General features: G+C 38.7%; 3 protein-coding genes across 3 annotated transcripts in view; 1 reads left to right on the forward strand and 2 right to left on the reverse strand.

Moving 5' to 3' along the window:
* LOC124410372 (lachesin-like) overlaps window positions 1–6,207 on the reverse strand; it is a 32,056-nt gene extending 25,849 nt beyond the window's left edge. The window contains exons 1-3 of the mRNA XM_046888673.1: window positions 5,623–6,207; window positions 5,213–5,373; window positions 1,508–1,718 (exon numbers count right to left, since the gene is read on the reverse strand). Coding sequence (XP_046744629.1) covers window positions 1,508–1,718; window positions 5,213–5,373; window positions 5,623–5,662 — 412 coding nt within the window. The 5' untranslated portion in view covers window positions 5,663–6,207. The remainder of the gene's footprint in view (window positions 1–1,507; window positions 1,719–5,212; window positions 5,374–5,622) is intronic.
* Window positions 6,208–12,849: 6,642 nt separating this feature from the next.
* Window positions 12,850–15,802, forward strand: LOC124410683 (peptide-N(4)-(N-acetyl-beta-glucosaminyl)asparagine amidase). Its single transcript, XM_046889245.1, has 6 exons — window positions 12,850–13,241; window positions 13,313–13,665; window positions 13,939–14,142; window positions 14,274–14,448; window positions 14,507–14,926; window positions 15,028–15,802. The coding sequence occupies exons 1-6, from the start codon at window positions 13,023–13,025 to the stop codon at window positions 15,589–15,591; spliced, it is 1,935 nt and encodes a 644-aa protein (XP_046745201.1). The 5' UTR covers window positions 12,850–13,022; the 3' UTR covers window positions 15,592–15,802.
* A 588-nt stretch (window positions 15,803–16,390) lies between these two features.
* Window positions 16,391–21,474, reverse strand: LOC124410681 (tyrosine-protein kinase hopscotch). Its single transcript, XM_046889240.1, has 13 exons — window positions 21,145–21,474; window positions 20,743–21,041; window positions 20,270–20,629; window positions 19,932–20,135; window positions 19,565–19,842; window positions 19,138–19,474; window positions 18,850–19,012; window positions 18,623–18,744; window positions 18,273–18,426; window positions 17,801–18,122; window positions 17,411–17,724; window positions 16,957–17,294; window positions 16,391–16,874 (listed from the first exon to the last, which is right to left on the reverse strand). Exons 1-13 carry the CDS (start codon window positions 21,244–21,246, stop codon window positions 16,559–16,561), a joined length of 3,309 nt encoding a protein of 1,102 aa, XP_046745196.1. The 5' UTR covers window positions 21,247–21,474; the 3' UTR covers window positions 16,391–16,558.
* Between the last annotated feature and the right edge of the window lie 183 nt (window positions 21,475–21,657).

A 21,657-nucleotide genomic window follows, 5' to 3' on the forward strand; every position in this document is an offset into this window, starting at 1 on the left:
CGGAGTTAAAATAGAAAGACACTCACGAGACTCAACGATGAATTGTCAAAGTCAGGGTGAAAAAATCAAAATGTCTCCGAGACTCAAAAAGGTAAGTTGAAGTTGAAGTGGATTTAATTAAGCACAGAAGTTTTCAATAGAAAACTCAATTTTTCCGTTTTTCATGCCACCTTCATATCACTAATTATTTCATTTTAATACATAAGAACTCATTTCATTTCCAATATGTTCTCGAAAGACTTACTTACTTACTTTGTTGATAAATCAGAACAAGTTTATCACTTATAATCTATGATCGAAAAAAACATTAGCCACGAAAAATTTTCGAGAAAGTTGTTTGATTTTAATGGAACGTTTCAACATCAAGAAAAAATTATAAACAGATAATTAAATTACCCTAGAAATATCCTGATTCGTGGTTTTTCGGTCAAAATTTATTGGAATTGAAGACGTTTTGACTTTGAGTTTTAAGACCATCCTCTCCTTCAAGAATAGCTAAATTATTTCGTGTTTTACATCCTAATCTAAGCTCGCATGAAGGCATTAACTCGACCACAGAATTCATCTTTAGAAATTTATTGTCAACGTATAAAATTCCAAAAAAAATTTCATTGTTGTAGATCTGCCTTCTTCGCTTCGAGACTACGTCGCGAGACTCGTAATTACTCAAATTAGCGTCGTAGTAGCGATTCAGCGTTTAATTTAACGCGAGTTTAGCTTTCCGGAGAATAAATTAGTAAACTCCGAGCCACCAGAAGCGTTTCAACAACTCGCAAGCAAGAACACCACCCATCCCCTCAAACCTAAAACAACGCTTAAATTCCCCATTGACTATGTAACGACGTTGACTGGATTACGATGAAAACGTTGAGTTCCTTATCCGCGATAAGTTTCCAAATTATCCGTAACACCTCGCGTTCCAGCGATTCGATTGCCCTGATATTTCTTATACTTCTCGAGACCTAAGAACAACGACTGATAGAGCGAGTGTTTTCTGATTCCAAAAACTCCCGCTGAAAACGACAGCAGCTTTCCTTTCCTTTCTCACTCTCACGTCCTGAGCCCAGAATTTATCTATCACTGCACAGACGCAGTCAAACATAAAATTGTATAATTTTCTTTTACGACAAGTGTACAAACGCGCTCGTTACTTCCCTCATCAGCTATAAAAAGCAACGAATTCCAAAGGAGTTTAACACATTATATTCCCTTACTCGACTATGTACTTCAGTGAAGTTAGACAAATGCCAAGGAAAATTGGAGAGCATTCCATGCCAAGTAACCGCTCATTCACATGTCGTTCACTACTGCCGAGGTCTATTTCCAAGAAACAGAGAGAGATAGAGAGAGATAGAGAGAGAGAGAGAGACAAAGACAAAAAGCAGCCAAATGGCAGATGTCATTTTCTCTCTCCATTCCTTGGCACAAGTTCCCTCGGCTTATTGCTGATCAGGAGAGCGATGAGACTGAGGCTGAGATGAGATCGATTATAAACGACAAAACGAACCGACGACTGATAGGTGCATCGAGTGACCGATCGGCGGCGTCGTCGAGACCTGACACTCGTAAGTCCCGGAGTCCCGACGCTGCGGAAACTTGACCTGCAGGGTCCAGTCTTCCGTTTGGGGAAAATGGGTCGCCTGGAACCTGCCATCAGCCGTGTAGGTATCCTGGCCAACTGTCAGGAGGTGAATGTCCCGATGACGAACCCACGACACCTGCGTATCCGAAGCCGAAACCAGATTCAATGCAAGTAATAGTGTCAATCAATAGTGTAACTCTCTCATGCACTCTGTCGGGATCCAAAGGATGAAGGAAGAAAGGATCAAGAAGGATCAAAATTGATTTTCATCTACATTACATTGTTATAACAACGTTAACAAATCCTTGGTGAAAAGACGGCTTTCTGATCATCCCTCGTTCTGTCCGTTGCATATATTAGGAAAAAGGATCGAGAAAAAGAGAAGCCTTTCCTCCCCCCCTCGTACCCCGTTCGCTCTAAATATGTAGGTATATAATGAATTATGTATGGTACAATAAGATTGGCGGATATCTCGGCTAATGCGGGATCAGATTGAAGCTGAGGGTAGTAAGTTCTTACTTTATCCGCCGCGGTGTGTACAGAAATGGTATATACATATATATATATATATATATATATATATATATATATATATATATATATATATATATAAGGTAGGTGAAAAATCTACCGCCGACGGAATATTAGATCATCCAACGTCGAGTCGTCGTCTCCTTTTTCGCATCCTCAACGAACCTCTCAGGTCTCTTAATTAATTCCCCCAAGCAACGAGAGGCGAAAGACTCAAGACTCCACGAATGTGCGACGGCAGTCTTCTCTTGACTGACTCTCGAGAATCGCGTGTTATCCACTTCCTTTAATTCTAAGGTACAGTTGTGTCTGCATTATAGCTTCAATTTAGTATACAAGAGTCGCAGAACTACGCGCCACATTCCACCGAATTCTATATCGGGCTGAAACTCGTCTGCCGCCGAAAGCAATTAAAGAAGGGTTAATTAAACAATTAAAACTCAGGAGAAAAGTTTTACGGAGCGATTTACACCCGCGCACGATATCAACTTGTAGTCATCAAATCTAGAGAATGATGCACAGTTTTTTTTTTTTTTAGTTTTTTTTTTTTCTTTCTTTTTTGCTCTGTCGTCGCCGAAGTTTTCGACTACAGATTATACGAGAAAACCGCGTTACAAAGATGAAGCGTAAAAATCACAAAATTTCACCTTCGGACTTGATGTTTGACGTTTTATAACGACGGTTGGAAAAGTTCTGTAAAGAAAGAAAGAGAGAAGAATAAAAGACAAAAAAAAAAAAAAAAAAAAAACCCCGTACCGTAATCCCAACTTTCCCTGTTCTTTCCATAAGATATTAAAAGTGTTATACGCGTGGCGCAGTTGTATGAGCGAAGAAGAAGCGGTAGAGAGAAAAAAAGTAAAAAGAAAAAAAAAAAGACGATGAAAACGATGAAAAAAAAGTTTAAAAAAAAAACCAAAAAAAAAAAAAAAAAAGCAAGACACAGGCGAAGGAGAAGAAGAAAAATAAGGAGAAAATTTTTGCCGTAGACTTGGGAGCTATAAAAATGTACCTATAGTATACGCGACGGGAGCTCGAGAAGCGATCTTTCATAGAAGGAGTTTTAAAGGCGATGCGATCATGGACGAAGTGCGATCCGAGAGCGTGTGATTAACATAATACGATATGTATCGAAAAGTTGGACCGATGTATGTACATAGTTACATACATACAGTCAAGTTACACGGATAAGCGGGGAGTCGTAAAATTTTATTTCTAAATTTATTTTCTCCCTTGTAGGTGGGATGGTTTTTTCGATAAGATAAGCGATAAAAATACATAATAATAATAATAACAACAACGATAATAATCATGATAAAAAACAATAACGAAAGTAAAAGAAAAGGGAGAAAGAAGATTCCGTTTTGAATACGCACATTTGCGAGGCCCGCATATATTATCAAAAATCCGTGGTTCGAGCTTTTTTCTTTCTTTCTTTCTTTCTTTCTCCTCCCCCCCCCCCCCCCCACTCCCCTCTTTTTTGATTAAGAAAAGTACTTAAAACCGTTTAGAACACGTCTCGAGGACAAATGATCTTCTCGCGGTCATACTCGAATTAAAGTTGACAATTTGTATTAACGCGGGGGTGAAAACCACCCCTTATTTTACACCGCTCAGGTAGGTGGGTAGATACTGCCAAATTACACGCGGTTGACAACTGAATTAGCGACGTTATATAACAACCGCCAGCATACTCCATCGGTGAATTCTCGCGGTCCAGCACCGACACCCTCCCTCCCTCCCTCTCCCTCTCTCTCTTTCTCTCTCCTTCTCCGTCTACCGACAAATTCCCGATCCATTGTTCGCCGACATACGCGGAGTGCACTTTATACCTATATATACCCACGTCCGGTGCAGTTGTCGCGCGATATTCGGTTTTACCGCTTCCAAAACACGTATATATATATATATATATATATATATATACATATATGTATAGCTCACTAGTGTTTTCACAGAGGAGAAGTATAGGGGACTTTCAAGTCCCTCGAGTGTCTCTGACACCGAATAAACCGACGATTTTAAACCTACAACTTCTATTTTCTAACAAAGTGCGACGACAGGCCGGTGAAAAACGATAAAAAAAAAAATTTTCTAATTAGCGAATCGCGATAAACAATTGCCGGATTGACGATTGTTCGAACATTTATCTACAATTTCTCTACGAGGGTACGAATTGCGCAGGATGGACAGAAAGAGGGTGCGATTAACGTGGAATTCTATCGAGAAAGCGTGATATTCGCAAATTTCGTTTCATGTTTTTTTTTTTTGTTTTTTTTTTGTTTTCTCTTCTTTTCTTTCACCGTTTCGTTATTAACGAGATGAATATATTCTGTGTTCAAGTTTGCAGGAAATGGAAAAGAAACGATGGTTGGGTCTGATTGGTCCGCCGTCTACCGTCGCTCGTTGTTGGTTGGCGTGTCAAGAGAATCCAGTACGTGTTAAGTTTGCAAATTGGATGAATTTAGATTCAAATTCAACCACACCTCGTGTCGTCTATGCGGGTAAATGATTTTAGGAGAAACTCAGTTTTTTATACACGTCGACAAGGTAAATCAGAAACTAATTTCGGCAAAATCATTATTACGCGTTTAATTTTTAAGTACATCGATTTTATGTTGACAGGGTGTAGTCTGATATGTGCGATATTAACAATAATAAATAATAAATAATAATAATAATAATGTAGGAAAGGATAAAATTTCCCAGAGATTTTTCTACGTCTAAAAACGATTCCAATTTCCGTGGGAAAAATAAAAATTCAAGATATATCGAAAAAGAAACTCTTTTCAAAATGAAGAAAACTGTAGAAAAAAGTTTGATTATCGATACGATTTTTCAGTTTTCCCGGCACATGCAGAGGATTCATTATTTTTTTTTTTTTTTTTTTTTTTTTCTCACGTTTGTACGATGAAAATCGCGTAACACAATCGAAGCTTTATCATAAATTTATCGCGATCAAATATTGAAAAAAAAAAAACGATTTCTTTCATTATTTGTGTAACCAAAAACCGAGATTTCTCCGAAAATAATTCTGTGAAACGGTGAATTTCCTTTAAAAACCGTCCAAGTGCATCCATTTCCTCGGATTATTTTACCTACCGTACGATTGCCTAAATTCTTAACGCGACAATGCAGGACCGCGGTTTGTCCAACGAGTGCGGTTACGTTGTGCGATGCCAAGACATCGAAGTAAGGACCGCGATCCAGGGGTACAAAGTCGTCCTCGCGATCATCGTCGTCTCCGGTACACCAGGCCGGACCTTGTAACCCATACATTAAATTCAATTTTCTAATTTACGATTTCATAAATTATTATGCATTGCATACGCGATACAAAATTAAATGCAAGATAGTATTTCGGAGGAAAATAAATTTTTTAGAATAACAATATTAACTGCAAATACGTAGAGTGAAGTGCACTTTTTATCATTCCTGATGCAACACTCGAATCCTAAACCATTTGAGACTAAAATAAAATATTTTTTGGTTATAAACGATTAGCAACTTACCGGCAATTATAAGTGAGAAAATGATCAACGAGCCTCTCATTTTCACTTTGAATGCGTTGAATAAAATTATATGTGTGTACTTTATAGTTTCAAATAAAGTAAAAAGGAAGGAAAACGTTAAAAAAAAAGAGATCGGTAAATATATATATATATATGTATATGTATATAAACCGCAAGATTTTTTCGCTCTTTGGTTTTTGAAATCCCTCTTCTTTATTTATTAACTGTGGATTGGCCCCAGGGCCAACCCAATCGCCGGTACAATCCTCATTGCACTTTATCGCACCCGGGCGATGCTTTTAAAACTGCACCCTCAAAGCACTGGGAGAAAAGAAAGAAAGAAAAAAAAGATTCGTCTCACGTTAAAAGCATTGGCGCGACACTTTTTCGTATCTTCTTATACACGGCTGGTAATCCGATCTTCTTTTTTATCGGCGAATCCATTAATTGTATTATATCGTCAAGTTAAATGAACCCTCGAGATAAAAATGTTCCATTATTACACTTTACGATGAATTCTAAGACGACGGTGCTGCAGGAAGCGCCGTCTCTTTAGTTATTACACGCAGTCTTTCGTCAAGGAAATAAAAATGTAAAGAATTCGTTCGAGAGAAGAGCATTAAAAAAATACGAAACAAAGAAAAGAAAAGAAAAACTAAATGAATCTTTAATGCTTAAACCGTCTGAAAAAAATATACCGGGCGTTCTTTACTCGGTGTTTTAACTACGTTGAAAACGGCAGCACATGATGCAAACGGGTGACGCATTAATTTTACAAAACAGTTTAAACAACACTTTTCAATTTAAATAACACCTCAGTCAAGAGAGCCGAAAGCATTTGCATTCGTTTTTCGATTATCCTACAGGTCAAAAAACGATGATAATCGACGTATCCTGGGTAGTTGACACTAAAAGTTTACTTCATTTTACGCTAATTATGCACCTCGATACACCCACACTCACTGAAGAAAGAAAAAAATTACTTCAAAGTTTATAAGTATAAAAACTTAATTTTCAAACAGCAGATAGAAAGACACACTCGTTTCATCACATCAACGTTATTTTTATGCATTAAACGCCGATTCAATTCAACTATTATATCCTTAGCGAAAAAAAGTTCCTTACGATCCTTTCACCCACTTTCATCCACAATCAACGAATTGTCAACGCATAATTTCAACTCACGTTTTCGGGCGGTAAATGTTAACCATCACAATTATAATCTCTAGGTCTCTGCACGGTAACCATAATGATCACAAACCAGTGACAGAGTCGATCGGAAACCCCTTTTCCTCCCCCGACTATAAAATAAAAATAATCACTCGGGAAAAGACCGGAATGTCCGCTCGTTATTAGCCCCGAAAAAATGAACGAATCGCGATCGAGGATCGAGACACATCCGGCCGACGGATGATCACAGGCTTTGCCGCGAAGGAGGCTGAGTCAAGACTGGTACCACAACCGAGGTCCACCCCCGGCGGTGGCGCGCAGACGCAAAACAGCCACCACTTGCACACCGAGGTGCAAGTATACATATATACATATACATATACGTGCAGGATTCATCGCCGAGAGGGAAGGATGTGTGCGAATGTGTGTCGTGGCGTAGACCGAGGTTGGCACATCGACGTCCCTTTTATCTTACGGGGGTTGGAGGACACCCTGTACGTGCACTACGGAGCTGAGAGAAAATCCAACATCCAGCTCGGTATCGCGTTACCGAGTTGCCCTCACCTCGCCCCGAGAATCCTGACACCCCTCGGAGAACACCCCCGAGAATAGGGAGGCGGCAGAGCGGGGAAAAGATATTTGGAAAATCAGGGAAACGGCCAAGGCAAAGGAGCGAACCACGGACGGATTTTACAATAAGTCAAGGACCTCGAGGCTCTCGACACTCGATTACCGTGCAATTGTATCTAGCTCGAACTGACCATTGGTGTGGGGTTGTTTGTAGATTTATCGGTATCGGGCATTAAGCAGAAACTGTTTTGCACATAACGAAATTTCCGCAGTGAACGGAATAGCAGTGGACAAACTTTCCAGATGGAATTCAAATTGCTAACAGCTGCGGTGTTGATTCTCCTCTTCATCTTCACTTCGTTCTTTTTAACATTTACATTTCTTTCGGGCATATAATAAATCAATGAACATAATATATAGCTTTAAGACTATAACTAATATGCAAATGACTGTGCGGATTGCGGCCAAAACTCAGTCAACGAATTCAAAGTGTTCGCACGATCAGTAGTTGCACGTTTTGGTTTCTATTTCGATGTATTCGACGATTGAAAACTAATCAAATTGTGATATCAAGCATTAAAGTAACAAGGAATCGAAAAAACGCTTCACGCAACATCGATTCTTGATAGAAATTACTTCACTGTCTACATTTATATGGACAATTTTATGACCCACGTTTTTCTGGAAGCTGTGAAAACACATAGGATATAGAAAGCTTTCAAATTTTCAGAGGGTTGATTTTCAGAGTTTTTTCCTTGGTGAGCTGTTACACGTTTCTCAGAAAGATCCACGTTCATCTTTGCGGGACGTCCGGGGCTCATGAATTTATCATGAAATTGAAAAAGGACAGATGAAGATACTAAACCGACAGAAACGTACATTTAGGCCCAATATATGAGGCCAACTTTCAAATGTATTTTTATGTAATGTTATTTTCCTGTTATTCTCAGCAACACGAGGAATGAAAAAAGGCTGATTGACACATCAGACTATGGCATTCAGACGCTATGCAGACTATTCTTCGCGAGTTTTCTCAAGCAAGCAAATCGCGCGATTATATTGCAACTCGAATTGTTGTCAAACTTTTCCACCCTCCTTTCACCAATCTTTGCATCACCCAAATCGATATTTTTCATTGTCAAGCTCAGGTGTGTACATTTGCACCCGGATTTTCGTACGCATGAAATTTTTTCAGTTTTATCATCAACTACCAGAACTAATCGCTTAAACTCTCTGCGGCAAAGTGAAGAAACAGAAAAGCGAAATCACGTGGTGCGGAAAAGCACCGACAGAAAAAAGAGAGGACAAATCTCGGTTTACCCAAGTATGTGAATTGCTATACATACGAACGTGTCTCATCCTCAGACTCGGCTAGCCTCTTTCAGTTACTGTCTTATGAAGAGTACATAGGTTGGTGGTAGGCGCCACACAACTTGTTGCTCAACGTGCGTTGATGCTTCAACATAACAGCAGCATTTTACCGAAATCAAGTGCAGCGTACAAAACTCCCGCGTGTTTACCATCGCCATGCAGTTACCATAATAGCAGCGTCCATGAGCTTAATTACATATTACAACGCGTAATGACAGGGTGCACCGTTACAGACCGAAAGCGGCGGCCCGCCTCCCTCGAAGAAAGCTTTTCCTACCCGCTGCAAGCTACAGAAATCGATAAAAGTAATTACAATGAGGAACGACGGTGCTCTTCTGAAGCTTGCTGCACTAACCGGGAGAAAAGCTCTAATTTTGTGAGCCAAAGTTACTCCTCGACATGGAAAAGTGAATGGAAAATTACAGTGTGAAGTAATAAGCCCAATATTAATATTTCATTTTATAATTCAGTTTGAATACAAGATTTTTTCGAGTAAACGTCGCATTACGTTGGATTGCCTGCCACTGAGGGGAGCAAATATCGATACGAGTTATCGGTAAGAAGCGCGTTTAGAGTCCTCGCAAGTGAGCTGGAACTGCCCGTATTACCAAGTTGTGCAGATTTAGCCAAGCCGTTGTTACGTCGTTCATAACTTGTGCTAAATCCTTCAGTAATCGTGTTCCGGAGTTACATTGAAGTGATTATATGACTTGATTTGACTAAAGTGAGTATGACTCGGTAAGTCTGCTTTACCGATATTTGTTCTCCTGGTTGGTAGGCAACCCAACATACTACGGTGTTTACTTGGAAACACTTTCCGTCAATGCATCGTTCATCTTAGAAGTTGGAAGTAGATATGCTAATTTCGCATCCTAGATGTATAATATATTATACGGTTGGATTGGATTTCTCTTTCAGACTGAGTAAATCACCGAGTGAGAACAACGTATTTATCGAGAGATAAACCAGCCGCAGTATGTAGTAATGTTAATTAATGAGTTCCCAGCGGCTCGCCATTTTTTTCGGATTAAATCTGAAACAAATTTTCTTTTTATGGGATTTTTACACATCTACGATCAACGTTTCTTTCATTTGCTATATCACTCGCGTCGCTAGTCATTGTCACGTAAAATTTGCTTATAAAGGAAACTGGTTCCAGTTTTGATTCGAAAAAAATTGTGAGACACTGGGAACTCATTAATGAACATTACTGTACTCGGAACGAGTTTTTCCACTACATCTCAACGACAGCTTTCCCCTGATGCTTGATCATTCCGCAAGCACGCGTGATCAACCGCAAAGAAATCATCCCGGTTCCCTCACATTGTTATTCCGCGCGCGAAACCCTGCATAATATTTTTGCGATTGGTGTACAGCCTCTGGAAAACGTGCAGGTCCAGACTCAAGCCCCATTTTTGTGTTATTTATTTCCCACATCAGCGGCGAGAGAGCAGAAAATTTACAGTGGTATCCTCTGCGTAGGTGCTATAACTTAATTTCTTTTATTCATTTCCAGCTTTGCGTTGCTCTGGTACGAATTTCTCTTTCTGTCCGCGTATTTTTCCCATGGTAGCCCCAACCCATCGAGCGGAGTCCACACAAACGCAGAAATTCTCACACTGTTTCCATTCTAATTTTATTGTATGTGTATTTCGCAGCTGAAGCCGTTGTTACGTTTTGAGAATCTGAATTAGCGCTGAATTTATCGACGGTAAAAATAATTAATTTTCACACTCTGTAGTTCTTTATTAGATACGAATTCAATCAGTTTTATTGATTACAACGCGAACAATATGGATTCACAGTACAATAGAAACTGGAGTTGAAGCGCACCAATTGTTGATAATATAATGAGCCGGATGTAGGTATGTATAGGCTTCTCTTTACTCTCAACTATAAATCGAAAAATTCAACACGACTGGCCACGGTGAAATAAAATAAATCGCGGAAAAAATTCCCGCTCGATTCGCAGACAAAAGTTACTCACCTAATTTATATTTTTATCCAAAGTTATACAATAGGGGTACAAGAGCTGGCGTACATATCTGAACTCCCGCATACAGTCTCGGTGTTAAAGGGTTACGAGAGTTTAATATCGTTGTTAATTTCGTTCCCAGAAAGCTTTTTCCCGGCTATTGCTTTTTCCGAAAAGACCGATCGATTCGGGCTTTTCCTCGTTAAATCTATACGGAGATTATTCGGAGGCAAGCCAATTTAAAACTAAATAAAATAATTTACCGCAACGCACTTTTTGAAATGATGTTTTTTGTTCCTTTGCTTCTATTCATTCCACTTTTTTCTCTGTCAATATAATTGATGGAAAGAACTCTGCCCAGCGGTATTCCCGGTGTAATTCGATAGGCCAGCGTTCCAGAGGATACGAGGTACACTTTCACCCCCTGAAATTGGCACGTCTCAATTTAAGGGTTGAATTTCTTTCGTTAAACAAGTCCCTGGTAGACATCTTATTAGGATATAAGCAGCCTTACATTCTATAACTGGCGAAAAAGATTCGGGGATTTTCGAAGCACAACTTCCTGTATTAACTTCGCTTTTAAAGTCACGTGACTGCAGGGTCAACTTCAGTGGTGATAAACTTTCTTCGACAACTCTTTATGGATTTATCAGACAGCAACTACAGCTGGGATGGACTGAAGGAGATGGACTGGGATGGCAACAACTCGCGGAAACGCTGCAAGATAGTAGCAAGCGAGCTCAGTTTTAGCAGCAACCCAATTTCATGCGAGTCTGTCGTAAAACCTAATCTTTGGCGTCAAGACGTTCGACACAGAACTTCCGTCTGCTTCGCGGAAACAATTTTCGGGGTTCTGATTGAATGGGCAGTTGGGTCCGCCTGATTCTGGCATGATGACAGACTCGTGTTTCTCACCGTTTTATTATAAATCACAGAATTCTTCTCGCGCATGCGAAAAACTTCAATCCTGTGTCAACATTTCATCGACACATCGACAATCATTTATTATTTCAATTTTTCTTAATCCTCCTTACTACTTCTTGGCTATCAGGATTATCTAAATAATTGAGTTGAAATGTTTGGATGTGTTTTTCAATAATTTTATCGAATCCATTGAAGAAACGTGTTTTTTTTTTTAATATTTTGCCTATGGCCATAACTAAAGACGATTTTCAAAAATCGTGTGCGGAGTGTCATGTAACAATTATGATCCGCCAGCGTTCGTAAAAAAAATAGTTTATTTTATTATAATTCAAACTTAAAATTTATTTTATAATAACTATTCCAGCCTCTGTTCGAATAAAGGAGGATTTTTCGAATAAAAGCTCGCAGAATATGAGTCAGAACTATGAAATCAGAACATGCGAGAACACTCGTCACGTTTTTCCGTAGAGCAATAATTACAGTAACTTGATGCGAATTTTCCCTATTGTGGCCCATGCCATTATTTATATTCGGGGAAAATCCCGTTGTTGATCAAAAGTTTTCCAATTAAACCTCACATCCACAGCTAACAACTTTCGTGAGAAATTACATTGTTCGAAAGTATAAGCGCGTCCAAGCGGGGCTTTAAGCGAATGCGAATGTTCAAATATTGCGCTCTCATTATGTATGCTAACTCATCTGCGCATCATTATACTTGAATGAAAATTCCGAAAGCTATTGAAGTTTGTAGCTTGGAGCGAACTTGATCATTGGAATGTTATTACCGGAGATAATCATCGATTTATGACGAGTCGCGGCATCTGTACGTTGCTCGAACGACTTAAAAAAATATATCAGTGTTTTACTCCAATCGAATATCCCCAACTTACCGACTCATATAAGATAAGTGAAAAAATATTGCTAAAGCAACCACTCACGGGTATTATTTTGCAGCATGGAAAAGGGCATGGGGATAAGGGTAGTGCCCTACAGTTACCGATTCGCTTATGGTGGCTACGACGTTAGATGAGTCGGTACGGTAGGAAATTTCTTTACCGCAAATACCAGCTTCCTCCCTCGCTAATAATCGACGAGCTCCAAAATGCCCCATTTAGCTAGCTGCCTTTATCAATCCTGAGTCAACGCTTTCGTGAGATGCGAAATAAAGTTGCCTGCGTAAGCAGAAAAAGGACAATTTTTTTCGCCTCAAATTCGAATTTAAAAAAACGAAAATCATTTTGTTCGAGTAACTTCCGATACACGTAAGATTGCTTATCAATCTACGCGTTAAATAATTAAAAACATTTGTATAAACCTGAACTTGTTGAAAAATTTAATATCTGATAAAGTCAAGTTAGAGGTTAAGATAACTGTCAAAATCTGGCAAACGATGAGTAATGTAAAACGGTGCTTCGATTTGTTGAAAGAGAATGATGAAAAAGTTTACACTGAAGTACGGGACGTATTGTCGAGGTTGTGCAGAAACGTGATGAAAAATCCGAACGAAATTAAATACCGCAAGGTTCGCTTGAGCAACCCGATCGTTGCTGATAAAATTTTACCGGCCGTTGGAGCGATGGAGTGTCTCTTCGAAATTGGATTTGTCGAGGTAGGTGATAATTGATCAAGGATTGTTATCCTTGAGAATAAACAAACGATAATCAATTACCATTCCAATAGCGAGACGATCACCTTCTGTTACCTGAAACCACCTCCCTGACGAATCTACAAGAACTGCAACACCTACTCTCAGACCCAGGCCAAACAAAAGAAGCAGAAACTAAACCGCCTGCCCAGAAATCGTGTGCAGCAAGTCATCCGACTAGTCCCGTTCTCGCTGTCACATCAAGTTCCAACATTCAGACTAATGTCACACCCACAGTACAAGAGGAAAAATTTTTCCAGCAGATACGAGCACATTTTCAGGATGTATTAAAATACGAAAATACTGAGCTACAAAACAGAGCAAGAGCGATCATACCTCTGACGGAATTGCAAATAAACGCTATGGAGAAAATGAGATTAATTCAAAGGTATATGCAGCATAAGACGCTTCACGTATTAACAAAATCACTCTTCCCTTATCATCGTATCAATTGAATCTCTGGAATGTTAAGTATGCCGGTAAATTTAGTCAGAAGAAAATCTCTCCCTAAGCCACCGACAGGAGTTTTGGTTTTGCATGAGAAAACTGTTATAAGCTAAAGCCAGCATACTTACGTATCATCATGTGATTTTTACACATCACTACTATGTATTCAAAATAGCACGCAAATGAACTAACTGATGAAAAATCTTTGTTACAGAGAAGTAAAGTCAAACAGAGACGATAAACAAGTGGAAGATATTTCCATAGAGGATTTGGTTTTTGTCGAAGTATTAGGATGGTTTAAAGAAAAATTTTTCAAGTGGGTCGACAGTCCAGAATGTAACAAATGCCCGGGAAAATGTTCCTTCCAAAGAGTGATACCTGCCAGAGGACCAGGTGTATCAAGAATAGAGATTCACAGGTTTGTAATATTGTGCACCATTAATCGATGGACAGAAACGTAACCGAAAATTATACATTAAGTTAACAGTACAAACAATGAAAATGCCTATTTCGGTATAAGAAGTCTTATAGAAAAATGTTCATTTGTAGATGTACAACGTGCGCCAACACCGTTGAATTTCCTCGCTACTCAGATCCAGCTTTGCTGTTACGTACTAGAGAAGGACGCTGCGGTGAATGGGCAAATGCATTTGCATTGATTTGCCGCTCACTTAACTACGACACCCGTTTAGTGTGGGATTACACGGATCATGTCTGGGTGGAGGTAAATACGTGATCGTTGAAAACACGAAGCACGTAATGTATCGTAATTATTGATTCAGGTGTGGTCTGTAGCTGCGAACAGATGGATACATGCCGATCCATGCGAAAACGTATTGGATCGACCATTGATGTACGAAAAAGGTTGGGGGAAAAAGTTGAGCTATATTTTAGCTTTTTCAAAGGATGAAATGCAGGATGTGACCTGGAGATACACTTCCGACCAAAAGGCTGTTCTGAAACGTAGAAAACTGTGCTCCGAATCAAATCTTTTGTCAATTATGACATCGTTATCGGAAAACCGGCGTCGTACGAGCTGTTCCATTCCACGCCAAAAATATCTCATACGTCGATCTCTTATGGAACTAGTAGAACTGATAATTTACCACGTTGGTAGCAGTAGAAAAGACGAAAGTGATAAAGACTATCACGGAAGAACCTCCGGATCGTTAGCGTGGAGACTGTCTCGCCAGGAGGCAAAAGTAAGACGGCGTATACTTGCACCGATTTTATAAAAATAGTCTCCAATGACATTGAACTTCAATTGGTGGAATATTTTTGTAAAGTTGCATTCTTTCCACAGATTGATTCAAATCCATCCCATGTATGGCGTATACCTCCAGATGTGGAATCGATAAAACTTAGTTATACAGCATCAAGTGATAATTATGTCTTGGTTGACACGAGTGGAAAAGTGTTGGAGAAAATTGAGGGCTGGGCAAAAGGTGTTTACGAAGTGAATGGAGGAATTTTTCGCAAAGTCGAAAACGATTGGAAAATGGTATATCTGGCCCGCAGTCCAGAAAATGAAAGCGGGAATGTAAGCTGGAACTTTGAAATATCTGACTCTAAATTAGAAATTTCCAACGTCAGTTTGCGAGCTATCGCTGCTGTTTTTCACGGTGCAAGCATTGAGTGGAAAATTCTAGGATTTTACAGAAATGGCCAAACAAAAGTGGTCCGTATCAATGATTCAAAAGAATTTGAAACAGAGCAACTTAAAGGGACTTTTAAAATCAGCTTATCAGCCACACTTAGTGGAGGCGATAAGGACCTAGCCTGGCAACATGCCCAATTATTCCGCCAGAGCCTAGATTCCAAAGATCATTCCATAGAAATTTGTATCAATATAGTTGAAGTCATCTAACACACACTTTTAAAATCAATCGATTGGTTGATGGTCATAAAATTAACAGACAATTTATTGTATATACATTATTACAGACATTTATTATTATATACTTCATATCACATGTACCACTCACTTAAATCAAACGGTGAAATTCATTTCTTATGGTATAAAAAGAAAACAAAAGGCGATTATTAATACATATTATAATACATGATTTATGTGGGAATAATTGCAGAAGGTATATCTATATTGTATATTTACATGTATAGTGCATGTATATGTGTATAGCATATCGATTCGCGATAATATTATTAAATTTGTACTGCCCTACAAGGTACTGCGCATGATATATGAAGAAATTCATTTGTTCGTGTTACGATTGTGTGATAAAAATTTTTTTTTATAAATTTGGTAAGTATAAATATTTCGAAACTTCTAAGTTCAGTCACAGACTTTCTTCAGTTTATAAAAGACTTTCATATACATAGTTATAGATAGTTATTAATAATTATTATGACCATTATGATATTATCAAGGGTTTCAAAGATTTTAAAAAGGGAAGAAAGATATAATAAATATATACTAGTTGAACAACAATTTTACTAATCTATTGTTCATAATCTCTAAGAAATTTACAGATAATACGTTGTCAAAACAATTTTGAACAACTCGGAAATTGTTCACAATAGAAGAATTACACACACTAGCCAAATTATGAAAAAATGATAAATATTTATGACAGCTGCCTATTCATGATTACAACATTTTTTCAAATTTACGACATCCGCTATCTTTGATAAAAACGGAGAAAGTTTTTTCGTCACCTGAATCTAATCAAAGAGATTTAAGAATAATAATTCACACAGGATGCGAGACGTATCCTCGTATGATGAATAGAAATTATGTACAAAATTATGGCACCTTTTGTCATGTGCGAATTATGGATGGCAGCAATCACGGTCTAGCATTTTTGCCGCGCATCTCAGTATTGCGTCAACAAGTCTTGTATATCGTTGCAGAGAGTTAAAAAATCAGGTCGCTCGTGACTCTGAAACTGCCAGCAGGGATACATCAGTTTAACGTAAACAGCTTGCGGGCAAGTGGGAGGGCATGGTAGTCTAGAACCTCTTTCTAGCGCCTCGAATAGTTCGGTGCTACCTTCAGAGTTCCCACCATCCCCAACCCCAGGTACTCGAGGCTCGTCTCCAAGGCCGAATGTCTCATACATCGTCACTCCGAAAGACCAAACATCTGACTTCGACGAGAACTTTCCATCCTTCAAACTCTCTGGCGCGTACCTACAATAAAATGATTGTATAATTTCTGGGGAATCTTTGGATGGTTCAAAGTCATTGAAAGTAAGACAAGCTATTGACTTACCATTTTATGGGAAGATTTCTAATTGTCTGCAGAATATAGTAATCGTTTATTCCAGTTACTTGCGCTAATCCGAAATCGCTAATTTTTACTCTATCCTCACTAGCAACAAGAATATTTCTAGCTGCTAAATCTCTGTGTACAATACTTTTACGGCCTAAATAATCCATTCCTGTTGCAATATCAAGGGCGAAGCCTAGCAATTTCCTATGTGTGAGGGTCTCCCTGTGTATCGCTAAGTAACTCTGCAACGAACCATGCTTCACAAATTCCATTACCAGGCAAACTTCTGGCTCTGATATAACTCCTAGAATTTCCACAACATTCCGATGTTTCAGAGTCTGAAATGGTACGTAATTAATTTTCTATAAGATACCACAGAGATAAGAGATACTTCCCAATTTAGCATAACCAGATACATGGGTTTCATCCAAAAAAAATTATTGCAACATCTTACCTTCATAATTGATATTTCTCTTTCGAAGTCCCGTAAGTCTGCTTCCAAAGCTTGAGTCTTGAGCTTTTTTACGGCAACTTGCTGAGGCTCCGCGTCTTTGTTGTCTCTTTCGAGCAAACCTTTGTATACTTCTCCGTAAAAACCTTGTCCTATACGTCCTTGGAGTATCACATTGCAATCCGCATCCAGTTCAAAAATGCCTTGCATTTGTCCCAACGGTCCGCTTTTTACACCTCCTTCCTTAGCCAACCAAATCAAATACGTGGATAACTCCTCTTGATCATCTTGATCAGTTTCTCTTGATTCACCCTCTGCTGAAATAGAATAGCTGCTGTATACCACTGATTATTACGATAAGGCGAATTGAATTATGAAAAGTTGTTTGGGCACCTTCGTCACCATCATCCCAGGCCAGGCTGGTGCGATCAGTAAATAGACTACTAGCCCGAGATTCGCTGTCAGATGAATCGATCTCTCCCTCTCCCTCTACCTCGTTGTAACTGGTGTCAGTGAAGAGTTTAGGGAATGCAGTTTCGTAAGCGTGAATTCTTCTCGAATTATACACTTGGTACAAAATCTGATTGATATCTCGCATTACCGCTTGTGGTTGTTTTCTAGATCCACCACTCTCCCCCCAACATTCAAGCATTAGTTTATAAACTTCAGTTGGACAGCCAGCGGGCATATGCAATCGTTTTCCACTTGAATAGTACTGCAAGTGAAATATACAGACACGAATATAAGCTTGTAAATTAATCAGAGAATACAAAAACCGTCTGAACATTTTTTCATTTATAAATCAGAGGTAATCCCATGCATGAGAAGATGCTCTTAAGACTTGTGAATAACGTATATCACATACCCTTTTTACAGAATCAATGTCTTTGTAAGGAGGTAAAGGCGCGCCACGGGAGAAAATTTGCCAGAAGGTAGTTGCCAGAGCCCAAACATCTGCCTGTGAACTACGCTTAGCTAATTCTGCATTGCCATAACATTCGGGTGGCAGCCAATGAACACTAAATCAATTCGATCTGGTTAGTTTTATTATAAGAATTACCATAAATATGATGAACATGCAAACTGAAATGTGATGAATCTTGCGGGATTTTCAACTTGCTTTCTGACCTGCAAATTATGTGTAACCATGCAATAGCTATTTTTATCATTTTTGATAACTCGTGCTCAAAATACTCAAATAAAAAATATTCTTACTCTGCTTGTGTGTAGTCAAACAGGCCTGGGTCTGCTAATTTTACTATCAGACTATTCGCAGTATGCGTGTGTACCAAAAGCTTTCTGCACCTGATATTGCCATGCACAACACCGTTTTCCTCCTAGAAGCAGACGAGAGTGATTAAGGGGAAAAAGAATTTTATCTCTTGAACCAGACTATCAGAAATGCACAATTAAATGCAACACAATGTACGACTTGAACTCACCAAATGCCACAGAGCTGTGGCGAGACATGCAGCTGCTTCCACCATATCAACAGTTTTGATTGTTTGTGGTGAAGTGTGTGTTTGTAAGTATGCATCGAGCGGACCATATCGCACTAGTTCCAGTACCATTCCAATAGCTGGTGCAAGCGTCAATCCATACAACCTAACGAAAGATGATTGGTATTTTTTGGTTTCAAGGATTCTCATTTATCGTCGTTTTCTATCAAGATATATCATCTCAACGACATTTAAAATAATTGATGTACTGTTTAGTTCCAAGTTACTGACCGAGCTATCGCTGTAGATCTGAGCTGACCCCATTTGCCAGCCAGCTCGAAAAATTCTCGAGTGACTCTCGACTCTTCTTGTTCAAGAATTTTTATCACAACTTCAAGTTTTTTGCCTTTAGCTATTCTCCACATTGCTCGGTATGACGTAGTCGCCGGTGGTTTGGATTCGGATATTGACTCATAGTGTTTACGAAAAGGTTGTGCTTTGTATACCTGTAACTCATGAGGTGGAATGCAACGTGGACCGCCTTTCAAAAGCTCTGCCACTAACTCTTCGTCAGCAACTACATCACTCACACCGCTTTCACTGGCACAAATTAATAACGGTGATTTATCTAAAAATGTAAATTCAAGCCAAATCGTCAACAAGTTATATAAACTTTTTGCATGTATAATTGTAGAATTTTTAAGTTTTAGAAATATACCATATTCTGAAGGCGGCAGGCATTCACGGAGGAAAAGTTGATTATCAGGGTCTTGATGAGCAGCGACCAATTGCGCAAGGGACGTATACCTTTGCACGCTATCAGACAAAATAAATTCGTCAGGTCCCAATTGATCAATCTTCCTTGTTCGTGGCTTGCTGTCTTTACCACATACATCCAAGTAAAATACATTGTATTTTGTTTCACTTTCCCTCAGAACAAATGTGCCGGGTCGATTACTACGTTTCTCTTCCAATTTTGCATATGAAAATTCGCCGCTGTAATAATGTATGAATGACAATGAAGCAGTAAATTATTTTAATAAAATTTTAGAGAAAAAAAATTTTAGACTGACAAAGATTCTCACCCTACAGGTCCATGACACTTCATTTTATGAAGCTTTTGCAAACTTGGCGTTGTGAGATCTCTGCATAAATTAAATGTCCACTTAATAGCCAAACGATAATATCCATCCAGTCCAGAAACGAATGATAGTAAGAGAGCATTTGTACCAAACTTCAAATTTGCAGGGATCCCATTCTTTCGAGATATTTCTACCGTTCCATCGTGCCTTGAAAAAGAATTTTATCTTAGAATTTCTAAGGATACAGTTGTAAATTTCCTGAGCTTTTAATCTATGTAATTCATCAATATTCTTAACAAAGATGAAAAACAGAAACGGTGAAAAAGATATTCATTAATTACCTGATGGAAATGAAGCAGAGGTCTTCTATGGCACACAAAGTATCCTCAATGTTATTTTCCATATCGGTATACGTGACTTCCTTAGAATTAATTCGGAGTAAAAGTTTTCGTGGAGGATTAGGTATACCTCTGTCCATCAAAGCCTTATATTCTTCCAACAGATAATTTGGAGCCATGCATTCCAATTGATTTAAATACTGGTCCTTTACATAGGCAGCGTCGTGACCAGATATTCTAACCAAAGCATTATGAATGGGTTTTTTCACAAAGAATGAATGACGCTTTAGGCATTCCTTGGGAATGTATTTCTTATAATCGGATTCCACAATCTCTCTTGGTATATCTTTTTCTAGCATCACTCTGTAAGTAATAAAAATTATCAGTACACGAAAATTTGATTCAGATCAAACTTGCTGATATATTTCGATAAAGAGCTTTGGAAACTGTAATATTTATATTAGGAAAATGATCACCTGTACATATCGCATACTCCCAATCCGATCAATTCACGTTTATGTTTTTCATAAACGATTTCCGAAACCTTGTTATCCATGACATCGGTACGAGCTTGTAGAAAATAATAATCATAGGCTTTGATATCGATTTGTTTAAGCCTCTGTATACTCGACGGTTTGAACCTCAGCCTGAAGTCAAATTTCAATTTTTCTTTAATTTCCAGTTTGTGTCCAGGAGGACACCACAGCTTGGTCGATCGATTTCTAAGTGCAAATAAATGTCTTGCCACTGGACCGATACCGACTTGCTTGCAGACCTGATGAACACAAAGAACAAAAACAGAAAGATTACATAAATCTCTGTTGTTTGTATAATAGCTGAGATGTGAAGTGGATGGAAAACAAATAACCGTCACCTACCTTGATACACAAATCTTCTGCAGTCCATCCAGCAGTGTATGGAACAATTATACCCTTTGCATCAGTGGCCAAGTTAACTGTTGCTACATTTTTCTCCTCCATTGTTGGGCAAATTTATTATTACTCAAGCTTTTCTTTTTCTTAAACTTATAAGTTGATATTCACCACATTTTTTTAGGTTACGTTGCGCATCTCACTAACAACAATAAAACTATTCTGTTGACATTACAAATTACAATGGTCGCCTCCGTACCCGGACTTCGACTCTACAAACTCTAATCGATAGAACGCAACACCAACATGTGCAGGACAGATCGATCGTTTCCTCGATTTTTCGAAGAATTTAAAATCACGTTTAAAACGCGAACGCGAAATTATTTTCAGTCGAAGACTTGTCTATATGATATGACTACCTTGACTGTGGTAACATAGTGCCGATACAGCATCCTCTAAGATTACCATAAGATCACGTAACGCGAAAAATAACCCAAGGCTGTTGGTCTTTCAACGTTA

Source organism: Diprion similis, chromosome 9 (assembly GCF_021155765.1).
Source record: "Diprion similis isolate iyDipSimi1 chromosome 9, iyDipSimi1.1, whole genome shotgun sequence".
In the NCBI taxonomy this organism is placed as follows: domain Eukaryota; kingdom Metazoa; phylum Arthropoda; class Insecta; order Hymenoptera; family Diprionidae; genus Diprion; species Diprion similis.

Bases quoted from the DNA above. Each gene is read 5' to 3' on its own strand.
- LOC124410683 (XM_046889245.1), top strand. From the start codon at position 13,023: ATGAGTAATGTAAAACGGTGCTTCGATTTGTTGAAAGAGAATGATGAA. The intron at 13,242-13,312 runs GTAGGTGATAAT...CCATTCCAATAG, and splicing joins TCGAAATTGGATTTGTCGAG to CGAGACGATCACCTTCTGTT. The intron at 13,666-13,938 runs GTATATGCAGCA...TCTTTGTTACAG, and splicing joins AAAATGAGATTAATTCAAAG to AGAAGTAAAGTCAAACAGAG.
- LOC124410681 (XM_046889240.1), bottom strand. From the start codon at position 21,246: ATGGAGGAGAAAAATGTAGCAACAGTTAACTTGGCCACTGATGCAAAG. The intron at 19,013-19,137 runs GTCAGTAACTTG...ATCTTTCGTTAG, and splicing joins AGATCTACAGCGATAGCTCG to GTTGTATGGATTGACGCTTG. The intron at 18,427-18,622 runs GTAAGAATATTT...GAATTGATTTAG, and splicing joins TTTGACTACACACAAGCAGA to TGTTCATTGGCTGCCACCCG.